Source organism: Piliocolobus tephrosceles, chromosome 2 (assembly GCF_002776525.5).
Source record: "Piliocolobus tephrosceles isolate RC106 chromosome 2, ASM277652v3, whole genome shotgun sequence".
In the NCBI taxonomy this organism is placed as follows: Eukaryota; Metazoa; Chordata; class Mammalia; order Primates; family Cercopithecidae; genus Piliocolobus; species Piliocolobus tephrosceles.
Genome location: NC_045435.1, coordinates 90,690,170 through 90,712,261, shown reverse-complemented (window position 1 = coordinate 90,712,261; position 22,092 = coordinate 90,690,170). Strand labels below are relative to the sequence as shown.

Below are 22,092 nucleotides of genomic sequence, written 5' to 3'. Positions count from 1 at the left end.
GTCAGTGAGTGGGGTGCTGGCCAACCTTGTGCCTGTCGGTCTTTTTAGCCCCTGGTCCTTAGAACAAAGTCTGGCTTGGCAAATGCTGTTTGACTCTCCAAAGCCAGGGCTTTGTGGAGCCTTCAGGGCAGTTCAAGTTCTCTTTCTGCCCAATCATGCTTCTTCTCACATCCCTCCACAGGCATTGATTCCTAATAAACACCTTGCACCCCAAACTCCATCTCAGTACCTCCTTCTAGAGAAGTTGTCCTGCAACAATTTTCTCACCAGGGGCTGCCAATTCCAAGAGCCCACCTAAGGCTGGATGGGTAAGAACACTGGGTATGCAGGAGATCCATAGCTTGGCTGGGTGCCAGTCACAGAACTCCGCTGAGAAGGCTGAGAGCATGGGTCCTGTCTCGTTATAACCTAAGCATTCAGCAGATATGCTTGGGCACCAGCTGAATGCCAGGGGCCCCATGGTATATGAGACAGTCACAATCTCTCCCAGAATATTGCTAACACTGATTTACAGAGGAAGGAGCTGAGCCTCAGAGATGCTGAGTAACTCATCCGAGCCCATGCAGTTAGTAATTGGCTTTGCCTGACATGGTCAGACAAACCAGCCCTTGCTTTGGAGGGTTGACCGGCATTTGCCAAGCCAGACTTTGTGCTGAGGACCAGGGGCTGAAAAGATGGACAGGCACGGGCTTGGCCAGCACTCCTCCCACTGACCATGCCATGCAAACGCTAAATGGTAACACGCCACAGCCAAGGCCCTGCTGACTCCCTTCTTCAAAAATGCACATGAGGGTGTGCTGGCAAGGACGATGGCGTCATCTTCACAGAATCGAGAAGGTTCCTAGCTGCTACCTCTCCCAGGCTCTTCCCCAGATACATATGGCTGTGGAGCCTTAATTCCTTCATGAAGAAGCCACAGATTTCACCGGAGGTGTGCATGTGCAGGTCCAAGGACCTAACCCCGGACCTAGGCATGCGTCTGAGCCGTAGAATTCCTGCTGTTGGCTTTCCTCCTCTCCTTGCCCCATTCCCCTGCCTCTCCCTTCCCTGTCTCCTCTCTCTCAGATTCAAGACCCATGAATAACTTTTCCGGGCCCCGTACAAGATGTGGCTTTAGGTCAGATTCCCTGTGTGGGATCCAGGCGTTACTCACTACTGTCCCCACGTGACCCCAGATCTCCTCTGCAGCCAGTCAGATGATCTCAAGGGGCATGCTGGCCTCTCAGGTGGGCCCATGGCCAGTGGTCTGCAGCGCTGGTTTCCACCCTGGCTCTTCCTCTCTGGGTCTAGGTGGCCAGGCTTAGGCCCCAGTCCCAGGTCTGCCTGGGCTGGGGCTTTCACCAGACCCCAGGCTCAGATCTGAGGAGCTCTCCCGAGCCTCCCCTGCCAAGGGACTGGCATCTCCTTCTGGGAGTCACCCTCCAGGCTTCCCTGAAAAGCTGTGGCTGCTGCCTGGATTCCCTGGCCTGAGGACGGCCCCGCCCCTGACCACCTGGACAAACACTGTGCCTGCTCCACCAGCGGCCCTTGCTCAGGCCAGGCTCTGTGGGCAGGTAGGTGTTTCAAGGAACCTGTCTCTTCCTGCGTCTGCTGCAGCGTCCTTCTGCAGACTCTCCACTTTCTAGACCTCAAATACACATTTCAAGCACATCTGAATTAGGTCATCTGGAAATTTCTGAACAGTGTAAACAACCCTCAGTCAAGAGCTGGCGGAAGCGTCCCTTCTCGTATTAAAAGGTACTATGGCAATTGCTAATGTGACTCACTGCGTGGCATGGCAAGATGATGTGGCAAAGTCCCAGAGTGCCAGTTAGAGCCCCATCATCGTCCTGTGTGGCACACTGCTTGTCCCTTTCCTTCACAGCACTCCTCTCATTTGTAATTCCCTAGTACTCTTCTTTCTACTGATTGATCCTCTGACTCCTGTGTTTGGACCCTCAGCAACAAGCAGCCACGGACTGTGCGTGTTCTTGCTCACATGTGTCCGCCCAGCAAAGGTACAGTGCCCAGCATGAGAGCCGTGTCTGTAGCATTTGCATGATGTTATGACAGTCTTTGAGGCCAGAAAGAGCTACAGCAATGGAAAATGTTCGGAGACTTGGAGAGTTAGGCATGAAAGACAGGGACTGAACTCTGAACAGCTGCAGACAGTGAGTCAGCTGGGTGGATTAAAGATGACCTACAGGAAGCAGGGGAGAAAGGAGCAATAGTTTCTTTGATGTTCCTCCCATCAAAACATGGGGTTGATGTCCCCTCTCCTTGAATCTGGGTGGGCTCTGGGTTTGCTTGACCAGTGGAATTTGGTGCAAGGGATGCTGTGCCAGTGTCTGGGTACAGACTGAGAAGAAGAAGCTGGCAGCTTCCACATCCTGTGCCATGGGAGGCTTGCTCTGGAAGCCCTAAGCTGCTGTGTCAGAAGTCTGCCCACCCTGAGACTACCGTGCTGGAGAGGCCACAAGTAGGCCCGGCATTTCAACTGTTGCTGTAATTAGCCTCATTCAACATTTATTGAGTATTTAGTACACGCTAGGCACTGGGCAAGGTGGTGAGCAACTGCAGACACAGGCGTGGTGCTCATGAAGCTCACAATCGCAGACACAAGTCACACCATCACAGGAACAAGCTGATGGTTATCAGTACAGGATGCTAGAGAGTGTGACAGGGGACTCTGATCTGCTCTGGAAAGGGGAGGCAGGGAAGGCTTCCCTGAGGAGGTAGCATTTGAGCCGAGAGCTGAAGAATGGACAGGAATGACTATAGAAAGCAGGGGAGGAGGGCGGCGTGTGGCAAGGCCCTGCAGCACTCATGCCTGTGGGACATTACTGTCAACTCTCTGGTGAAGTGTCCATGCATGCAATTGATTTAGGACTTCTCCACTCATGTTCTTTCCTTTTTAAACTTTTTAATTACAGAAATTTAAAAACATACACAAAAGCAGAGGGAATAGTATTAATGCAGGGGTCCCCAACCCCCGGGCCACAGACCACTACTGCTCTGCGGCCTGTTAGGAACCAGGCTGCACAGGAGGAGGTGAGTGGCAGGCAGGTGAGTGAAGCTTCGTCTGTATTTACAGCTGCTCCCCATCGCCCACATCACCACCTGAGCTCCGCCACCTGTCAGATCAGTGGCGACATTAGATTCTCATAGGAGCACAAACCTATTGTGAACATGCAAGGGACCTAGGCTATGCACTCCTTATGAGAATCTAATGCCTGATGATCTGGATGATCTGTCACTGTCTCCCATCACCCCCTGATGAGATCGTCTAGTTGCAGGAAAACAAGTTCAGGCCTCCCATTGATTCTACGTTATGGCGAGTTGTATAATTATCTCATTATACATTGCAATGTCATAATAATATAAAGTGCACAATAGATGTAACATGCTGGAATCATCCCAAAATCACCTCCCCACCAATGCTGCATGCAGGTCCACAGAAATATTGTCTTCCATGAAACTGGTCCCTGGTGCCAAAAAAGTTGGGGACGGCTGGTATAATGAACATCCACATACCCCTCACCCAGCTTCAATAATGATTAACATTCTGTCCAGTTTTGGTTTCAGCTACACCTCCCAATTTTCTTTCCTTTCCTCTTCTTTGTTTCATCTGCTCCCTCCCTTCTTTTTCCTTCCTTACCTTCTTCCTTTTAAAAAAAAGTTTCCTGTAGTATTTTAAAGCAAATCCAAGACATCATGCAATTCCCCTAAAAACTCATGCTGTTATCCTTATAAAACCCCAAATCACAATTTTAAAAAATTAAAATAAGAAATGGAGACTAGATAGACTCTTCCTCTGTGTGGTTAGGCCACCACTCACCAAAGGAACCGAAAGAGGGACAGAGTCCCCTGGGGATAGAGCAGCAAGCTCGGAAAGGCCTCATGCCGTGGGTGGCACTTTCTCAGTTGGGGTAATCATCCAGGTGGCTCAGAATGCTCTGCAGAGGTTGATAAAGGCTGCAGTGAGCTCCAGGGTTTCTCTTGTTCAACTTTTGGAAACCAGGAAGTCTCTAAGGACCACAGGAAAACTGATGTTGCCTGAAATGAGATGGGACCATCACCCCTAATTCTCACAGGTGTCTCTGAGCCAGGAAAGTGACCATCAGAGTTAAATGGCTAAAAGAAGAGTCATTGGTGATTGGAGGGTTATGAGTGAGAGGGAAGTCAGATGAGAGAGGAAGGTAGGGGTGCTGTTCTGGCACAGATGATGAATTTTGATTTATTCCACTTCAGGAAGATTTGTAAGTGGGGTGTGGCATGATCCAATTTATGTTTTAAAGATCTCTAAAGCCCCCAGGTGAAGAAGGGTGGTGGCTGGGGGTTAGGGGCAGTGCAAGGAAGCAGGGAGACCAGTCAGGAGCTGTTGCAGTTGTTCAGGAAAAAGATGATGGTGGCGGAGTTGGAGTGAAGGTGGTGGTTGTGGTGTAGAGAGATGGATGGCTTTTGACTTACTCTGGGGGTAGACACAATGGTGAAGTTTAGAATTGAGAGAAAGGAAGGAATCAAGGATGACTTGGGTTGTGAATCTGCACATTTGGGTGGCTGGTGGTGCTGCCCCTGGGAGGGGAGGATCAGCAGAGAGCCAGACCGGGGATGCTACCTGGAAGATGGTAGCCATGAGCATGGGAAGAGCTGAGGTCAAGAGAGAGTGGAAGCTGGCAGCGACCTGGATAGGAGCAGCTTCCCAGGCATCAACAAGGCAGACTGTGATTGGCTGAGGAGCAAATGAATGGAAAGTGAGGATGTGGAAAAATGATGTGTAGGCGAAATTTGCGTCAGGTTTGCTGTGATAACATGTCAGGAGTAATCCAATAAAACAAACAAAAATATTTAGATGATCTCTTTTTGGCCCATTTGTAATTAAATGAAAAAAGTGATTCTAAGAATCTTGCTTGTATTTAATTCAGCTGTGTCCTGGTAACTGTTGCCACAAAATTTGGTGTTATAAAAACAATAACCATTTTATTTTATTCCCCATTTTGTGGGCTACGAATTTGGAAGGGGCTCAGCAGGGCATATCTAGCTTGGGGTCTCTCATGTGGCTGCAGTCAGATATTGGCTGGGGCTGTGGCCACTGGAAAGCTTGACTTGGAGGGCCATGCCCTAGGGCCAGTAGTTAATGCTGGCTGCCGAGTAGGGCCCCAGCACATGGCCGCTTCAGCAGGGAGGGCTTAAGGTACTCAGACCTTTTACATGGCAGCTGGCTTCCCCATGCAAGAAAACCAGGGGGAAGTTGCAGGTCCTTTTCTGACATGGCACCAGAAGCCACAGTGTCCCTCTGCTCTTCCACTGGTCAGAGCAGCCAGAGGCCAGCCCGGAGTCAAGGGAGTCAAGACTCCACCTCTTATGGGAAGGGCGTCAGATAACTCTGGGGCCATGTTTTAAAATCATCAAAGGGGGCTGCTCTGTAAATTAACTCATCTTTTAATGACCCCAATCACTCAGTCCCCCAACTTGACTAGTTGACTAATGCCCAGAAGGAAGCAAAAGAGCCAAGAGAGTAAAAGGGATTGGACAAGGTGTGGATGTCTTTCTCAATGATAAAAGCTATCACATTTTTGAGGCACAGAGTAGCTAAGTGACTTGTCCCAAGCCAGAGGAAGTAGGTAGTGGCACCAGGAGTTGGATCCATGTCTTTCTGATTCTAGAACCCAACCTCTTACAGGCTGTTGTACTTTCTCCCCAGTTGAAGTTCAAGCACTGATGTTCCAGTGGTCAGTTTGCACCATATGATCTGGATATAGCTCTTCTCACAGAGGCCCTGAGTCAGGAGGACAGGGGGCCCTAGCTGGGCCAGCCCCTAGGCAGGGGAAGAGGAACCCTGGCCATATTGTGGCTTCCTCCCAGGCCCTCCCTGCTCATGGCTTTATGCCGTTCAGCTTGGCTGGTGAGTAAGTCACCCCTTTGGTGAATGCAGAAAGACATCAACAACTGTGTAATTATTTTAGCATATAGGAATTGGGCATTTCGTTTTTTACTGGGAATTTGAGATGGCCGTAAGATGACGTTAATGTCTTTTTAGAAATTAGTTTTCACAGTTTAAAAGATAAACTGAAACCTAATAAAAGTACTTCATACGACATAGAAAGGTATAAAGAGAAAAGTAAAAGCATCTTATTCCTGCCACCAACTCCAAAGCCCCACAGCTCCATCTGCCGAGGCAGCCACTGCTGTGTCCAGCGTCTTTGTCAGGAAATGTTGCGTGGGTGTGAGCAGTGTTCATCACATAGTCTCCCAGGGTGCCGTCATATATTGCTTCAATCCAACCCACTTTGAACAAACTCTTTCCTGTTTTTTTGCTATCACAGACATTGTGGCCATGAAGAGCGTTGTGTGTATTTTTGTGTACTTGTGTGAATGTATCTGCAGGAGAAGGCAGATGTTTTACTGAGGATGAAAATTGAAGTGGAAATATGTGCAAGAAGGGAAGATTATCTGACTCTTTGGTAGAATTATTACAAAAATGGTCCGAATTCTCTACCCCTTACTGTCCCTGTGCCCTTTATAAAGTGACCTTGCAGTTCCTCCCATCCAGAGGAGTCCCTTTGCCCACACCTGGAATCTGGGCTGGCCTATGACTTGTTCTGACCAACAGAACACTGTTGAAATGATGCACCAGGTCTGAGGCTGGGCTTTGCAAAGCTCGGGCACTTGTATTCACTCTCTTGGAAACCTGCTCAGCGGCCATCTGAATAAGCCCAGGCTATCCTGTTGGGGTCAGGGAGACCGCGTGGAGTACAGCCAAGTTGTCTGGCCAAGACCATCCTAGACTAGCCAGCCTTCCTTTGACCAGCTGACCACAGATGTAGGAGTCAACTCCAGCCACGATTAGCCAATGAGCAGCTAACCCTCAGACATGAGGGAGCACAGCCTCAAGGCGTAGCTGACCATGGACAGACAAGGGAGTGAGCCCACCAAGAGTCCAGAGCCCCCAGTCAACCTGCATATTCGTGAGCAAAATAAATCTTTAGTAATTTAACCCACGGTTTTGAGGTTGTCCAACTTCAAATAATGCAGAACAATGCAGCTTTATTCTGACAACAGGTAACTGATACAGCCTTTAGTATTAACAATCACAGTAAAGGTCTGAAGGTCAAGGGCTGCCATGGCAAATCCTGGTTTATGAAAAAGTTTTTTATAAATCATCAGATAATCTATATTCAAGTAAAATGAGAATGGTTTAGAGAAAACCATTCCTACAGTTGTCTCAGCCTAATGCAGTAGCAGTAACATGTTCTGTAAATGGTTCAGACTTACCATCTTCCCTGGGTCTTGGTTCCTCATCTGTAAAAGCAGGTTGACTTACAGGAAGAGCCTAGCAAAGTATACAATTATACAAATTAAACAATGCTACTATCGTTACTATTAACAAACCAGTGCTTCAATGAGCTGATCTTTCTCTTGTTTTTCATGAGGACCTGCCACAACCCAAAGATCCTTAACTTCTTTTTTTTTTTTTTGTGGCCTCATCCACACCTTTGACAATCTGACAAAGCCTATAGCCCCTTTCTCAGAACGTTTTAAAATGCAAACAATAAAATAAATGGAATTACAAACCAATTAAATTGAAATACAATTCTCCAAGTATTAAAGCAGATATATGAACTAGTAAAACATCTGTCTCTTTACTAATGCATTGCATAAAATCTATCAGATCTAATGACAACCTTCATTTCAGAGTGGAAATAAACATAAATGATATTTTGAGAGTCTGCAGAAATTGTCATGTAATATGAAAATATCTGCCATTTCTACTGGTGACAAAGTGACAGGTCTTGCTAATACTCGTGTGGCATGTTGTCTCTATTCATAATTGAAGGAAGACTTAAATTTTAGTTAGTAGTTAGGGTAAAGATGCCATTTTTCGCCCACCCATTTTCAAAGACCTTTGATTCTGTGTATGGACCAGCTTAGGAACTCCTTCTTAACCTGATCTCCCCAGCCCATAACCCTGGATACTTTCTCCATTTCTTAAAATTTGGACATGCATGGAACTCTTCTGGATTTGGGGAAGGGGATGTTTTTCCACTCACAAATGATCTGCCAGTTGGCACCAGACCCCTTGAATAAAAATATAAGCCATAAAAAAGTTATGTTTGTAAACCATTTTACCCTTAGAATAGTTTTATACCCTTAGAATAGTTTTATACCCTTAGAATAGATTCATTTAGAAACATCCTCCTCTCCAAGACTGAAATTTCCATCATTGCACCCTAGTGCTTGGGCTAATGGATTTGAGGAAGATGGCCTAGTTCCAAGATTCAAGGATTATTGGGAGAGTTAAATTAGGAGACAGATCAATTAGTTTATTTCCTCCTTTCCTTAAGTTCTAATCAAATCAGTGGTGACGCAGCAATGCTCACCAGGACCACCTGCTCCAGCCTCACCTGGAGGACATGTGAATGGACCAGACCTGATGAACCAGAATTGAAATGGGTGGTGCCCATGGATCTGCATTTTTTTTTTTTTTTTTTTTTTTTTTTTGAGACAGGGTCTCACTGTGTCACCCAGGCTAGAGTGCAGTGGGGCAATTACAGTTGCAGCCTCAAACTCCCAGGCTTAAGGGATTCTCCCACCTCAGTCTCCCCAGTAGCTGGGACTACAGGCGCCTGGCTAGTATTTGAATTATTTTGGTGGAGACGGGGTCTCCCTATGTTACGCAGGCTGGCCTCGAACTCCTGGCCTCAAGTGATCCTCCTGCCTCGGTCACCCAAAATGCTGAGATTATAGACGTGAGCCACCACACCTGGCTGGATCTGCATTTTAATAGGCCCTCAGGTAACTAAAGCAAGAGAAAACCTTCTTCTAAGAATCTCTATGCAACTTCCTTTTATTTACGGACACCGAATAAATGAACAGTTGACTCTGGAGCAAAACTGAGCCCTGGTTGAGTCCTGGGCTTTTCCTGATTGCTCAATACCTGAAACTTGCATAACCAAAGAGGATGGGGGCCTGATCCAGGACCAGTTCTGGTCTCCCTGTCCTTCTTCCACTGGTCACCTTCAGGGCATGAATGTGTGGTCCTCTTTCTGAGACCACCCAACAGCTGGGTGGCATCCCTGCTGGTGGAGAGGAGCTGCCTCTTCCAAGACCTTGGGTTCCACATAGGAACCCTGTCTCTCTTTCACAAGCCTCGTGGGAGGACTGGACTGAGGCTGTTGCCCCAGCTGCTTGTGAAAGCATGCAGGGCCCTGTTTGTGAAAGCTTGCAGGGCCCTGAAGCCACCTCCGAGGCAGAGGAACAAACTGGCTTGTCTTTCCACATTGGCAGTCACTGCCTTTGGTGTCTGTTCCCTCAACGGTCCAGGCTTGCTTACATTAAAGTGCTGCCTCCACCAGATGCACCGGGCAGCTTCAGCCACACCGACACTGTCATTTCTCACTGCCACTTTCTTCCGACGAGAAAGATGGCTTCTGCTAACCAGCCCTGGGTCCAGCCCTCCCTGCAGCCTTTGGGGAGACCCTTTCTGTTACCCCTCTTTTCTTATCACTTCTTTGCTCTCCTATCTTTTATCCCCGCACCCCACCCCCACTGTTCTCCCTCACCAGCTTTCATTTCTCAAGCCAGGGAGAAGACAGCACCTGCCCCACTGACCTGGAAGATGGATGTTTTGGCCTCCCGGAAATGGCTTCCTTCTCTCCTCCGAGGCTCAGTCAGAGTCGGCCTTGGGAACAGAAGGCGGGGGAGGCCTCCTGAAATCACTTTTTCTGTGATGATTCTATGGACCCACAGGCCTGAAGACAGACCTGTTCTAGAAAAGAGGGCTTCCTTTTGGTAAGGACACTCACGCATCTCAGGTTTTGTTCATTTTTTAGCTGAAAAAGACTTAATTCATTCCAGGCTTCAGATGGGGCTGTCAACTCTGAGATAACCTCAGTGCCAGCATGGTGGGAGGCGTGAGGAAACCACACTAGTCTCCGACCTCCCCAGAGCTTGCAGGATGGGGGCGGGCGAGGAGGGGACACACATCAAAGCCCAGAGGTTGGCCATCACCCTTCTGCTCGCGTTACCATCCTTCTTCAGAAACCAGCGGGTGTGGGAAAAGTAAAAGGCTGACCTTTCTCTCACCCCTAACCCACTTTGAATGTCTTTCATAATCGCTATGCTTTCCCCCTGGCTTTTGAGGCTTCAGCTTCAACTGCTGTCTCAAAAAAAAGTCCGTTTTCTCATCTTGGGCTACTGGTTTCACCATCTGTTTGTTCCTCAGATGTGTGTGGGTGGCAAGAGATTTTTCCCACGCATCTTCAAACTGAAAGGGCTGACCTTGCTGTGAGGAGCTTTCTGAATCACCCGGGAGTCTCTGCATCCTCAGCCCTCACCCGGCAGCTGTGGCAGGGAGGGGAGGGGCACCTCTATGTGCCACAGAGTCTGCGAACACTGATCTGGGCCCAGACTACCTGGAATCAAGTGGAGGGCTTGGAAATCCTCCAGCAAAGGCTTGGGTCATCTTGAGTTACTCTGCAGTTTAGCAGGGTGGGGTGAGACGCAATGGAGGATTTTGACCTGGAGGTCCCCAGATCCCAGCCCCAGATGCACAGCACACACATCTACGTGTGTCTCAACTGTTTCTTGTGCTAGCCCCCAGCCCATGAGACCCCCAAGCCTCAGGAAGGACTGTTGTATTAACAAAGAAACTCTCTGGCTGTGTCATTTGGGGCAGTTGGAGTAACTATCTGCCATTACTTCAACCTGGTTACTAGAAAGAGACTTGATTTGAGGGCACCTTTTTATTTTTTTGAGACATGGCCTCACTCTGTCACTCGTGGGGTGGCACGATCTTGGTTCACTGCAGCCTCTACTGAGTGGGACTATAGACATGCACCACCACGCCTGGCTAAAAAAAAAATGTGGAGATGGGGTCTCACTGTGTTGCCCAGTGGTCTTGAACCCCTGGGCTCAAGCAATCCTCCTCCCTTGGACTCCTGAAGTGTTGAGATTACAGGCGTGAGCCCTGTGCCCGGCCTGAGGGCACCTTTGACATAAGGGGGGGTGCAGGGAGTGGGACTGAGTGACCAGCTATCATTGCCCATATCTCCTCCTGCAGGCCCACCCTTTCCCTTCTCTGCCACCGGAGTGTTTCAGGAGCCTCTATTCCTGGCAGGGTTAGTTGCCAATGGGAATGCTGATGACTTTTTGGCCGACCCAGGGCACTGGGACTGACCCGTGAGGTCAATTCAGTGTTTTTTGAGTCCTTTCCTGCCTGGCATGTTTCCTGCTGCGGTGGGGAGAGAAGGGAGGAGGGAGATGAAGATAAAGATGAAGGAGACACTGTCTTTTACCCTTGGGAGAGAACCAGAGTTACAGAAAATGTGACTTCTTCCATGGAGTAAAAGATTAAAGAAGAGGTCAAACGAAAGTCTGGCAGCAGGAGAGGGCTGGCGGAAAGGCAGTGAAAGGGCGGTGTGGGGAGGTGTTCTTTTGAGGCGCAGAGCACTCCACGGACACAGCCCTGGTCATCCGTGGAGTGGGGGTGTGAGGTGAGTGTGGGTGGGCTGCCCAGCCTGAGCTCAGTCCAACATCCAGCACTGACCAGGACACGCCCCTCTGGGCCTCTGTCCAGGCTCTTTGCTGACCCAGCCAGAGAAGGGTATGCGGGAATGGGAGGGCTGACTTCTTCCTCTGCCAGCCATCTCAGCCTGGCAGTCTTCCCAGCTTTGTACCTCATATTGACTAATCGTGGTTTTAGGCCATCCATGATGCTTCTCCCCAGCTCCATTGTTCCGGTAAACTCAGAAGTCTCTTCTTTGTTCGAAATGCCCTGTGGGTGCCCTGGGAGATCTGGACATTTGAGCTGAGGGCTAGAAGCCCATAGGGCGTAGCAGCATGGACTGAAAGACAGGCTGTCTCAGGCAGGTCTAAACACCACCCTCACAGCAGGCTGGAAGTAGCCAGGTGCCAGGCCACTTGCAAACTTCCCAGAACATCTGCTGGCTAAAGTCCCCCTGAAAAGCCACCATAAAAGATGCGCTATTTCCCAGCAGCACAGCTCAACTCCAACTCAGCTCTGGATAACTTTGTCATGCACCTTATATCCCCCAAAAATGAGAGACAAATGTCTAAATGTCGTAGTGTTTACTTTATTTAAATCCTGAGGTTAAAAAATAAAGTATTTCCACAGGGCATGGCAGACACTATAAAATAATATGCTTAGGGATACAAAAGTTTTCCACCCCCATTGTGCAGGTGGGGTGCTGGTGTTTGATGTGCTTCTAGATAATTCTTTGGCAGATAAGAATGAATTGGGGTCCCAGACCCACCATCCCGTAAGGCCACATGAATTGAGGATTAATCAATTAAAGTGCAATTCCAAATGTTAAGCCTTCCAAATGAGGCTTGGGAGTTGCTCTGCAGCCACCAGAGGCAGAGTGTCTCTGGATAACATACGTCAAGCAGCCTTTCTTTTTTTTCTTTTCTTTTTCTTTTTTTTTTTTTTAAATCAGAGATGCCTCCTAAAATTTCAAGATATACTTTATTATTTTAAAAGTGCTTAAGAGGAAAGAGAGAATTATTAATTCAGTCTCTCCTGTTTCCTTGGAAGAAACGTAATGAAATGAGAATTTGCTAAGGTTCCCCTACAAAGTGCTTTCTTGGTAAGTGTTTTGTAAACAAGAATGGCCGTCTCCATGGTCTTTGTGTACATGACCATCCTTGGTTCTCAGCATCACGAATGGCTTCTCTCTGCTTTAATTCCCAACACCTCTGAGCCAAGGACAGTTTCTTGGCCTAAAGAATTCTCACATGTCGAATCATGTGCACTTTAAAAAATGAAATCAGGTACACTTTTAAAAATGAAACTTCTTTAAAATTTCATCAGTGGACATCCAACCATATCACAAAACACAGGCTCTGTGATTTCATCCCCAAATGGGGATTTCCTTTCATTTGGGCCTGAAATAGTTTCACCACCTTAGATGATAATTTTAAAATTTCCAAAACACTATTTATTCTTGAGTTATATGATGTGGCTTTTCATTTCTATTTTCCTAACCCTGTGGAGTTTTCCAGTTCCTGTGTCTTTGCCTGCTCTTGGTCCAGTCTACCTGGAGTCCAGTGTGTTGAGGTCAAGCACTCTGTAGAGTCCACTTGGACCTGGAGGACACTTTGTGCCAAACATGCCTCCTTGTTTGCAGCTAAGTGCGTCTGACAGAGATTGGTATGTTCTTGAAGGGGGTGAGTGGCTTCAGTGGCATGATGAAGAAGGCATCTGGTATCGATATGAAGACGTGACTGTTATGCAGAGAGATGAGCCATCAAGGGGCTGCTCACCCTCCCCCCCCCTTTTTTTAAAGAGTGATCTGGGATCCCAAGGACGCTTCCTTCTGGCTGATTTCTAGTGTAATTCAGTCTAGCCAGGGTTACCAACTGCAGCAGTGGTTCTTCAATTGTTATTCCCATTTTTTAAAAAGTACCCCAGTCCTTAATTCTCAGTAAAGTTGGGAATCTGATTAAAATCAGAATAAAGCTATTTATAAAAGCCACTCTTAAATATGCCAAGATGTTCTGTAGCTGCAGAGAGCACAGCAAACTTGAGCTTGAACCTACCTAACAAAATACAAATGTCCACCCAGCACAAAAAATAAATTTGCTAATGAAACCACATCGTTAGGAAGTCACCTCGGGGCACGGGGCAGTCCTCCGAATGCAGCAAAGGCTTTCTTTGAACAACGGCAGTCAGCGCTGAAGGTGGTGTGCACGAGACACCCAGCTCTCCTGGAGGAGTGGTTCTGGGTAAGCTGCAACTAGTCTTCTGCTGTGGTGAGTGACATGTTCAGAAAGGACCTCAGATGGAATGTCCCGGGCCCCAAACCTGTCAGCTACTCAGTGAATGGTGGTTCTTGTTGCACATGGTGCCAATGACATTTCAGAAGGTCATCAGCTTGGCCAGAGTCTCCGCAGTATCCTCAGAAAGCTAAGCACTCAAAGATTCTAGATTGCTCTGGGTTCTCGTTCATTAGTTTCTTTCTTACAGAGAACAAGCTGACTCCTGATTATCTTTTGCAAGAGGCTGGATGGATTCAAAGTTAGCATGATTTGCTCTGAATCATCTCAGGCCATGTGGCATGCCTGTGAGGACAAACATGAGGCCAAGAAGAGTCGCTGGGGGCCTGGCCACTTCTATTCCAATATTAAGCATGGTCAGAGCCTTGGCCAGGGGAAGATGATTGAGCACCTGATGGCTTTCTGCCAGAAGAGGCTGCTCCAAGGAAGCCAAATGCAAGAGGCCCAGCTTTTCTCTGGGCAACCTCTTTGAAAGGTTCTATTCCCCATTCTTTATGCTTTGTTTCAACTGACTGGAAGTGCCCAACTCTCCTGTTTAAAGGTCTGAGTCCGTTCCAGAAATGACTCCTTAGCTGTGGCCCCACAATAGTCCTCTTTGCTGGTGGTGAGGCTGTGGCTGCTGGTGTGTGGTTGGTTTGGGGTCTCTGTTGGACTTCGCCTGGAGTTCCTGACCCATTCTCAAGCCCTCAAAACCAGCCAGACCAGGGTTATGACAAAGAGAAACTTTGGGAAATGTGTGACTGGACTTGGTCACAAGGCTAGCTGGAGGAATTGCTGGGCCCAGCTCTCAGATTCTTGGATAGCCTGCCTGGGGCTCTCTCCCTCACCCCTGGCCAAAGTAGGACCTTTGTCAGATGCCTGTTCACCCATGGAAGAACCTGGGACCTGACTGCGGGCAGCTGGTTCCACGAACAAGGAACAAAGAGCTGTCCAAGGTGAGCTATCTGCTGTTGGAGAAGAAAAGGACCACAGAGAACAGGGAAGATTAACTAATTCTTGTCTGGGAACAGGCAACAGGATCTCTCTGCCTCAAGGGGGGATGTCTCCTAGAGGTCAGGTGTGGGCTGAGCAGCAGGAAGTGAGCAAATGGGCTGTCGGGGAACCTGTCAGGAGGGGAGTGGGGCCCAGGGATCCATCATGCCTCTATTTACTCTGTCACTTTGGTTTTTAAGTTATCCAAGACTTTTGTTAAGAAGGCCCCAATGTTTGAAAGTGGTTCTAATCCTGGCTATGATCATTAGTAAACACGTCTGCAGGCGGGGCAGAAGCTCTTATTTATATAAACAAATGTGGGCCATCAGCTGAGGAGTAGCTCTAAAGCCAATGCACAAGCCTGCTCTGTGGTCACGACATCCACACTGGCTGGCATTTGGGCATTAGATGTGGTGTACACACAGCCACCGCAGGCCCCCAGTACAGTGGGTTTTGTTCTTGGATTATCTTTACTTCTGATTCTTAGGGCAATGCTTTGAGCTGTGGAGAGGCCTGGCTGATGAAGCGCTTTATTTGAGGACAGAATCACCCAGACAAAAGGGCCAGGAAGAGAGTGCAGCTTAGAGGCCCCTCCAACACTGCTGAGTTCTGGAGCAGCCTCCAGCTTACTGGGGCAGTGAGGGACAAGAGCATGACTGGAGGAGGCTAGTCAGGATCTCAGGAGGGTTCCCTGGCACCCTGACTCACGCGATGGCTGTGTGCCTCCTCTTCCTGGGAGTACCTGAGGGCGTCACAGCCACAGGGCATGGCCAGGGCACCCAGCCCAGGTCTCCAAGATGTGAGACCCTGGTGGGGCAGGGCAGAAAATCTCTCCACAGGCAGAAGTTGGGATCACCCCTGCCCGTGAAACTCTCCACAGGAGGCCTAGTGCCAACTGTGCTCCCAGGAGAGGCTGACGGTCTCCTGGGTGTTTATACCTCTGGCAGAGCATCCCTTTGGGTGTGAGAACAGCTGGGTTGGGTCTCTACTTAATGGAAACATTGCCTGAGCCCTTCAAAGCCTTGGGGGCTAAGAGTGGCCGGTGCAGAGTGCTGAGCACAAAGTGCTCCCCGGACGCCGCCTCTGAGGGGCAGCTCAGGGGCCTCTCTTCCAGAGGGGCAGAGTTGATGATTTTGGAGCAGCTGACATTTTAAAAAAATGCTTTATGTGACAGGTGAGGAAGAGTAGTGTTTCCTGTGGATGAAGTGAAGTTACCGAGGTGCTGAAGCTACAGGAAATCACTTCCATCGTAGATCACAGGCCGATCAACCGTCAAGTGATAAAATACCTTTTTAGAGACAAACCTGAGGAAAGAGAAATGGAAAGGGAGGGTGTTAACTGGGAGCTGAAATCATCACTGGCCATCAGAGAAATGCAAATCAAAACCACAATGAGATACCATCTCACACCAGTTAGAATGGCAATCATTAAAAAATCAGGAAACAACAGGTGTTGGAGGGGATGTGGAGAAATAGGAACACTTTTACACTGTTGGTGGGATTGTAAACTAGTTCAACCATTATGGAAAACAGTATGGCGATTCCTCAAGGACCTAGAACTAGATGTACCATATGACCCAGCCGTCCCACTACTGGGTATATACCCAAAGGATTATAAATTATGCTACTACAAAGACACATGCACACGTATGTTTATTGCGGCACTATTCACAATAGCAAAGACTTGGAATCAACCCAAATGTCCATCAGTGACAGACTGGATTAAGAAAATGTGGCACATATACACCATGGAATACTATGCAGCCATAAAAAAGGATGAGTTTGCGTCCTTTGTAGAGACATGGATGCAGCTGGAAACCATCATTCTTAGCAAATTATCACAAGAAGAGAAAACCAAACACCGCATGTTCTCACTCATAGGTGGGAACTGAACAATGAGCTCACTTGGACTCGGGAAGGGGAACATCACACACTGGGGCCTATCATGGGGAGGGGGGAGGGGGGAGGGATTGCATTGGGGAGTTATACCTGATATAAATGATGAATTGATGGGTGCTGACGAGTTGATGGGTGCAGCACACCAACATGGCACATGTATACATATGTAACCTGCACGTTATGCACATGTACCCTAGAACTTAAAGTATAATAAAAAAAAAAAAAAAAGTCTGAGGCGTGGCAGCTGCTGCTGAGGCCTCTGTGGTCTCTGCAGTGACCTGGTCGGGTGTGGGTGCTGGAGCCCCGTGCCCTATTTCCTGTCTGTCTAGTGGAGTTCTCTCCCTGTGAGGGTCAGGAGGTCTCGGGACATCACCGTGGACTCTCCTGAGGCTTGAGTGCAGAAATGTCCTTTTGGTCACAGGCTGTGGATGTCACCTCCCTCACGTGGCTGCTCTGAAGCAGCTGGCGGTGGGGAGTGCACAGTGTGTGTATGCGGGGGTGAGGAGCAGGCAATGGGAGGAGGCGTATGGCAGAGGCCAGCACGGATTTTTTCTGACTTGGCAGCTAACTCAGTTCTGACATCCATAGTTTGGAAATCTCAAGTAGGTCCCTGAGATGACCTCAAGGGGCCAAGGCCAGAGTTCGTCACGGCACCATGGCCACCTCCAGGGGTAACTGGGAACGTGCTCAGGCTTGGGACAGTGCTCTGCCCTCATCATACCTCTCCTTGGTCTCTCCATCAATCCACAGTGTGGCTGCCATTGCAGAGTAGGAAATAGAGACTCAACTAGGGGCCGCTGGGGGAAGAGCGGAGCTTGGGCCTGGTGGTCCCCAACCCATTCTCCTAACCACTGCCCTATCCTGTTCAAGAGGGGCCGGGGCTCATGTCCACTCTTGGGGTAGAGGGTGGCTCCAAAGAGACCTCTCTGGCCATGACAGGCCTATGCCATGAGGTCCTGCTAACTCCAGGAGTGCTTTCATTTCCGCTTGGGAGTGTAGGGAGGGGCAGGAGGGGGCGAAGTGGGAAGTTCATCTTCCAACCCCTCCTGTGGTGGGCACTCTTGGCCACAAGCCCTGGCAGTTCAAGGCCTGGAGGTGGTGAGGGGATGACATAGCTTTTCCCTAGTGTCCTGTCTAGTTATTCTGCTAAGAGCCAAGTACTCATGCTGGGGATGTGACCAGTAGCCCAGGACCTTGCTCAGAGAGAATGTGGCCAAAAACAGATTGGGCAGTTCTCTCTAAAGAGCCAGTTCCAGTTAAGGGGTCTGTGCTGAAGCAGAAGACATAAACAGGGGCAGGTGCCCAGCAGTCCTAACCACCCTTGTCCACATGATTGGCTGCTCAGTCAATGCTGGTCCTCTCTCCGCTTCCCTCCTGCTGTCCCTCTGACCTCATCTCCCTATTCCCATTCCCCTGTCCAGCTTCTCTCCCATCTTCTAAACTATACACTCCTGAACCTTAGCTGGTTCTCAGAGTGCTTCCCAGAGATGGCACCTGCCGCTCCCGCCACACGGCCAGGGGCTTCGCGGTGTTGTCTCGGGCCTGCTTATCTCAAGCTCTGCCCTTCCTTCTTTTATTCCTCCCTTTCTCGTTCATTCATTCATTCAGTCCTTCCATCGTATTTCCTGAGCCCCTTCTTTGGGCAGGGCAGTGGCAGGGCAATGGGAATCAACATCAGAGAGAGGGAAAGGGCACCTTGGTTATTAAGAGTTCAGAATGGTCAGACTGCCTGTTTCAGATCTGGCTCCACTACTGGCTGTGTGACTTAACAGTGTCACTCCTCTACCCCTCAGCAGTGACATGGTGAGATTCTGCAAGCATGAGCCTGTGTGCCACAAAATCTCTAACAAACACTGGAACACCACGGGAGAGTGGTCAACAATCAAGAATGATTAATAATAAGTCACTGACAAATAATTTGTTTCAAGTGTCCACCTCTGCTCTTGAGATGAGGTGGAAGAGATGTGGAGCTGGTGCCTGAAGCGGCCCTACCTTGAGAAGGTATTGTCGAAGATAAGCATGTAGATGCCAGGCGTGCGAACCTTCAGCTGGCCCTGGATGTTCTCCTTGTGGGAGTTGCATCGGGTCGTGGGAATGAGGACCTGGGAGGGAAAGCAGATAGGCAAAAACATCACAGAGGCTGAGAGGGCCCTCAGCATCCTCAGGGAAGACCCTTTATTTTGGGGGAGGAGGCTGAGCGTGTTGCCCGAGGTCACAGCTGAGCAGGGCCGGAGCTGGGACTAGCCCCAGTAGTGGCACAGTGCCCTCCCACACCCTGAGGCTGTTGATGACTAGTGGCTATGAGTTTCTTCCAGAATCATGACCTGGTTGGCACCCTTAAGGAGTGATCCCCTAGCCTTGAACATAGAAGATGCTAGAACACTCCATGGGCTAAAGGAGAAACCCTTTTCTGGCCTCAGGATAAGAAGCTTAGTCTAGGTGGGATCCACCTGTCCAGCTGTCTCCTGTCGGTTCTGGTGCTGCCCTTGGGTCTCACAGGACAGGCTGAGACCTCCTTCCAGATAACAACCTTCCAGGCACAAAGCTGCTGGGCCCACTCTCCTCCGGGCTCAACGTCCCTGGCTCCACCTAGGCCTGTCTCCTGGCTGTGCTTTGGCTGGTCCCTGTGCCCCAGGACTCTTTCATCCTCCCGCATCTGTGCCTCAGCCTCCTATTCACTTCCTACCTTCCCTGAGAATGAGAAATTAGTCCCAGGAGACAGTGATACTGATTTTTTTCAGACGATTTTTGAAGGGCCTCACTGTCAGAGAGAAAGTCTGTGCAAAGGGTGTGTGCTGGACAGGGCCAGGGCTCGGGGGAGGTCTTTGAATGGCTCACTTCTTCCCCACCAGGGTAGGCTCTTCAACCTACTTACCAGCTAAGACACAGGCCTCATTTTAAAAACTGAAAATATGCTCGGAGATAAGGCAGAGCCAGCCAACATTTTTTTTCCTTTTTTTTTTTTTTCTGAGATGGAGTCTTACTCTGTTGCCCAGGTTGGAGTACAGTGGCATGATCTTGGCTCACTGCAATCTCTGCCTCCCAGGTTCAAGCAATTCTCCTGCCTCAGCCTCCCGAGTAGTAGGGACTACAGGCGCCCACGACCACGCCTGGCTAATTTTTGTATTTGTAGTAGAGACGGAGTTTTACCATGTTGGCCAGGTTGGTATTGAACTCCTGACCTCAGGCGATCCGCCCGCCTCAGACTCCCAAAGTGCTGGGATTACAGGTGTGAGCCACCATGCCTGGCCAGAGCCACCAACATTTAAAATTTCTTTTCTTTTTTTTTTTTTTTGAGATGAAGTCTCGCTTTGTCGTCCAGGCTGGAGTGCAGTGGTGCGATCTCCGCTCACTGCAACCTGTGCCTCCTGGGTTCAAGCGATTCTCCTGCCTCAGACTCCTGAGTAGCTAGGATTACAGGTGTACACCAACACACCCAGCTGATTTTTGTGTTTTTAGTAGAGACAGTGTTTCACCATGTTGGCCAGGCTGGTCTCGAACTCCTGACCTCGTGATTCACCCGCTTTGGCCTCCCAAAGCGCTGGGATTACAGGCATGATCCACTGCACCCAGCCCTTAATTTTTTCTTTCTTTTTTTTTTTTTTTTAAAGAAGTGACTAGCACCTAGAGGGTCTTGTCTTATAAAGTGTCCCTAAGACTTCCATTTAAGACTGACTACACATAAATGGTTATACGGACCAGAAGGTCTACAGACGACAGAAGCAGCATCTTAGCAACTTTGAGTTCCTAATGAGGTAAACTTCCCCAGAAGTGACCATTTTTATTCTTTACAAAATAAAAGGTAGCTTCTTTTTCAGAAATCCAATTTTTATTACATTCAGTTTTTATTTTTTCCTATTAAACATTTTTAACTTGTACAAAATGACTGAATCCAAAATAGTTGTTAATATAAGGATGCAATTACTTTCTCAACTTAATCTTGAACACAGCTGCATATTTCTCAAAACTCTACATGCTCCCAAACTCTACACAGTTCCCAAAATGAAGTGAATTCCCACAAAGGGCTCTGCCCTCAGGAATCTTGTGGTTTAATGGCGATCACAGAGAAGAAAACATTCAGTTACACTGGGGTGAGAGTACCATGAGGGGAGAACTGGCAAGGGGTGCCATTCTAGCCTGTGGGTGGGAGGCAGGAGGCTGAATGCCAGGGGAGACTTCCTGGAAAAGGTGATGCTGAGTTAGGACAAGTTAGCTAGTGAGAAGGGGTCTGGCTGTTCCTGGCAGTGGAGACAACATATTTAAAGGCATGGGAGAATATCTAAGATTTACCCTCCCAGGACACAACAACAACAACAAAAACAACAACAACAACAACAAAACAAAAAATAGAAAACATATGAAAAGGACAGTTTTCAAAACACTGGTTATCAGGCAATGCAGGATAGTGTTCCCTGAGAAACAGGAACAGGGTGAGCCCAACAACTGTCCTCACAAACTGAGGAAGAGAGACAAAAGAGAGATGGGGTAAGAGAAAATGAATACCAAGATGGCAGACTCAAACCTAACCTTAACAGCAATCACAGTTAGTGAAAATAGCCTAAACATTCCAATGAAAAGGCAGAGATTACCAGACTCTGCCCAACCCTATCATGCCTACAAGAAATGCAATTTAAATATAAAGATACAAATAGGTTAAAAGTAAATGGATGTAAACAAGATTACCAGGCTAGCATGCTAGCCAAAAGAATGCTGGCTTGACTGTATTAATATCACATAACATAGATTTTATATCAAAGAATATTACCAGGGATAATTTCATAATGATAAATATGTCAGTTCATTAAAAGGACAATAATCCTAAATGTTTATGCCCCTAATGACAGAGCTTCAAAATACATGATGCAAAAAGTGGTAGAACTGCAAGGAGAGATGGACAAATTCACAATTATAGTTGGAGATTTCAATGTCTCTTTCTTAATAATTGATAGAATAAGTAGACAGGAACTCAATGAAGAAACAGAAGACGAACAACACCATCAACTAACTTGACCTAATTGGCATCTATAACAGAACATTGCGGCTGGGCACGGTGGCTCATGCCTATAATCCCAACACTTTGGGAGGCCGAGGTGGGTGGATCACCTGAGGTCAGGAGTTCAAAACCAACCTGGCCAACATAGCGAAACTCCATCTCTAATAAAAATACAAAATTAGCTGGGCACGGTGGCGCTTGCCTGCAATCCCAGCTACTTGGGAGGGTGAGGCAGGAGAATCGCTTGAACCTGGGAGGCAGAAGTTGCAGTGAGCCAAGACAGTGCCATTGCACTCCAGCCTGGGCAACAAGAGTGAAACTGTCTCAAAAAACAAAAAACAAAAAAAAAACATTCTACCCCACAATAGCAGAAGGTACATCCTTTTCTTTTTTTTTTTTTTTGAGATGGAGTCTTGCTCTGTCGCCCAGGCTGGAGTGCAGTGGCCGGATCTC

The 22,092-nt window shown here is 48.3% G+C and overlaps 1 protein-coding gene and 1 long non-coding RNA gene across 3 annotated transcripts in view; both read right to left on the bottom strand.

Moving 5' to 3' along the window:
- LOC111555609 overlaps nucleotides 1–10,798 on the bottom strand; it is a 65,320-nt gene extending 54,522 nt beyond the window's left edge. For both annotated transcript variants that reach the window (XR_002735568.2, XR_002735569.3), the window contains exons 1-2: nucleotides 9,592–10,798; nucleotides 7,255–7,312 (exon numbers count right to left, since the gene is read on the bottom strand). This is a non-coding gene — a long non-coding RNA (uncharacterized LOC111555609). The remainder of the gene's footprint in view (nucleotides 1–7,254; nucleotides 7,313–9,591) is intronic.
- A 1,256-nt stretch (nucleotides 10,799–12,054) lies between these two features.
- FYCO1 (FYVE and coiled-coil domain autophagy adaptor 1) overlaps nucleotides 12,055–22,092 on the bottom strand; it is a 79,023-nt gene continuing 68,985 nt past the window's right edge. Inside the window, exons 17-18 of the mRNA XM_023231844.3 lie at nucleotides 18,639–18,748; nucleotides 12,055–16,052 (exon numbers count right to left, since the gene is read on the bottom strand). Of these exons, the coding sequence (XP_023087612.1) occupies nucleotides 15,977–16,052; nucleotides 18,639–18,748 (186 nt within the window). The 3' untranslated portion in view covers nucleotides 12,055–15,976. The remainder of the gene's footprint in view (nucleotides 16,053–18,638; nucleotides 18,749–22,092) is intronic.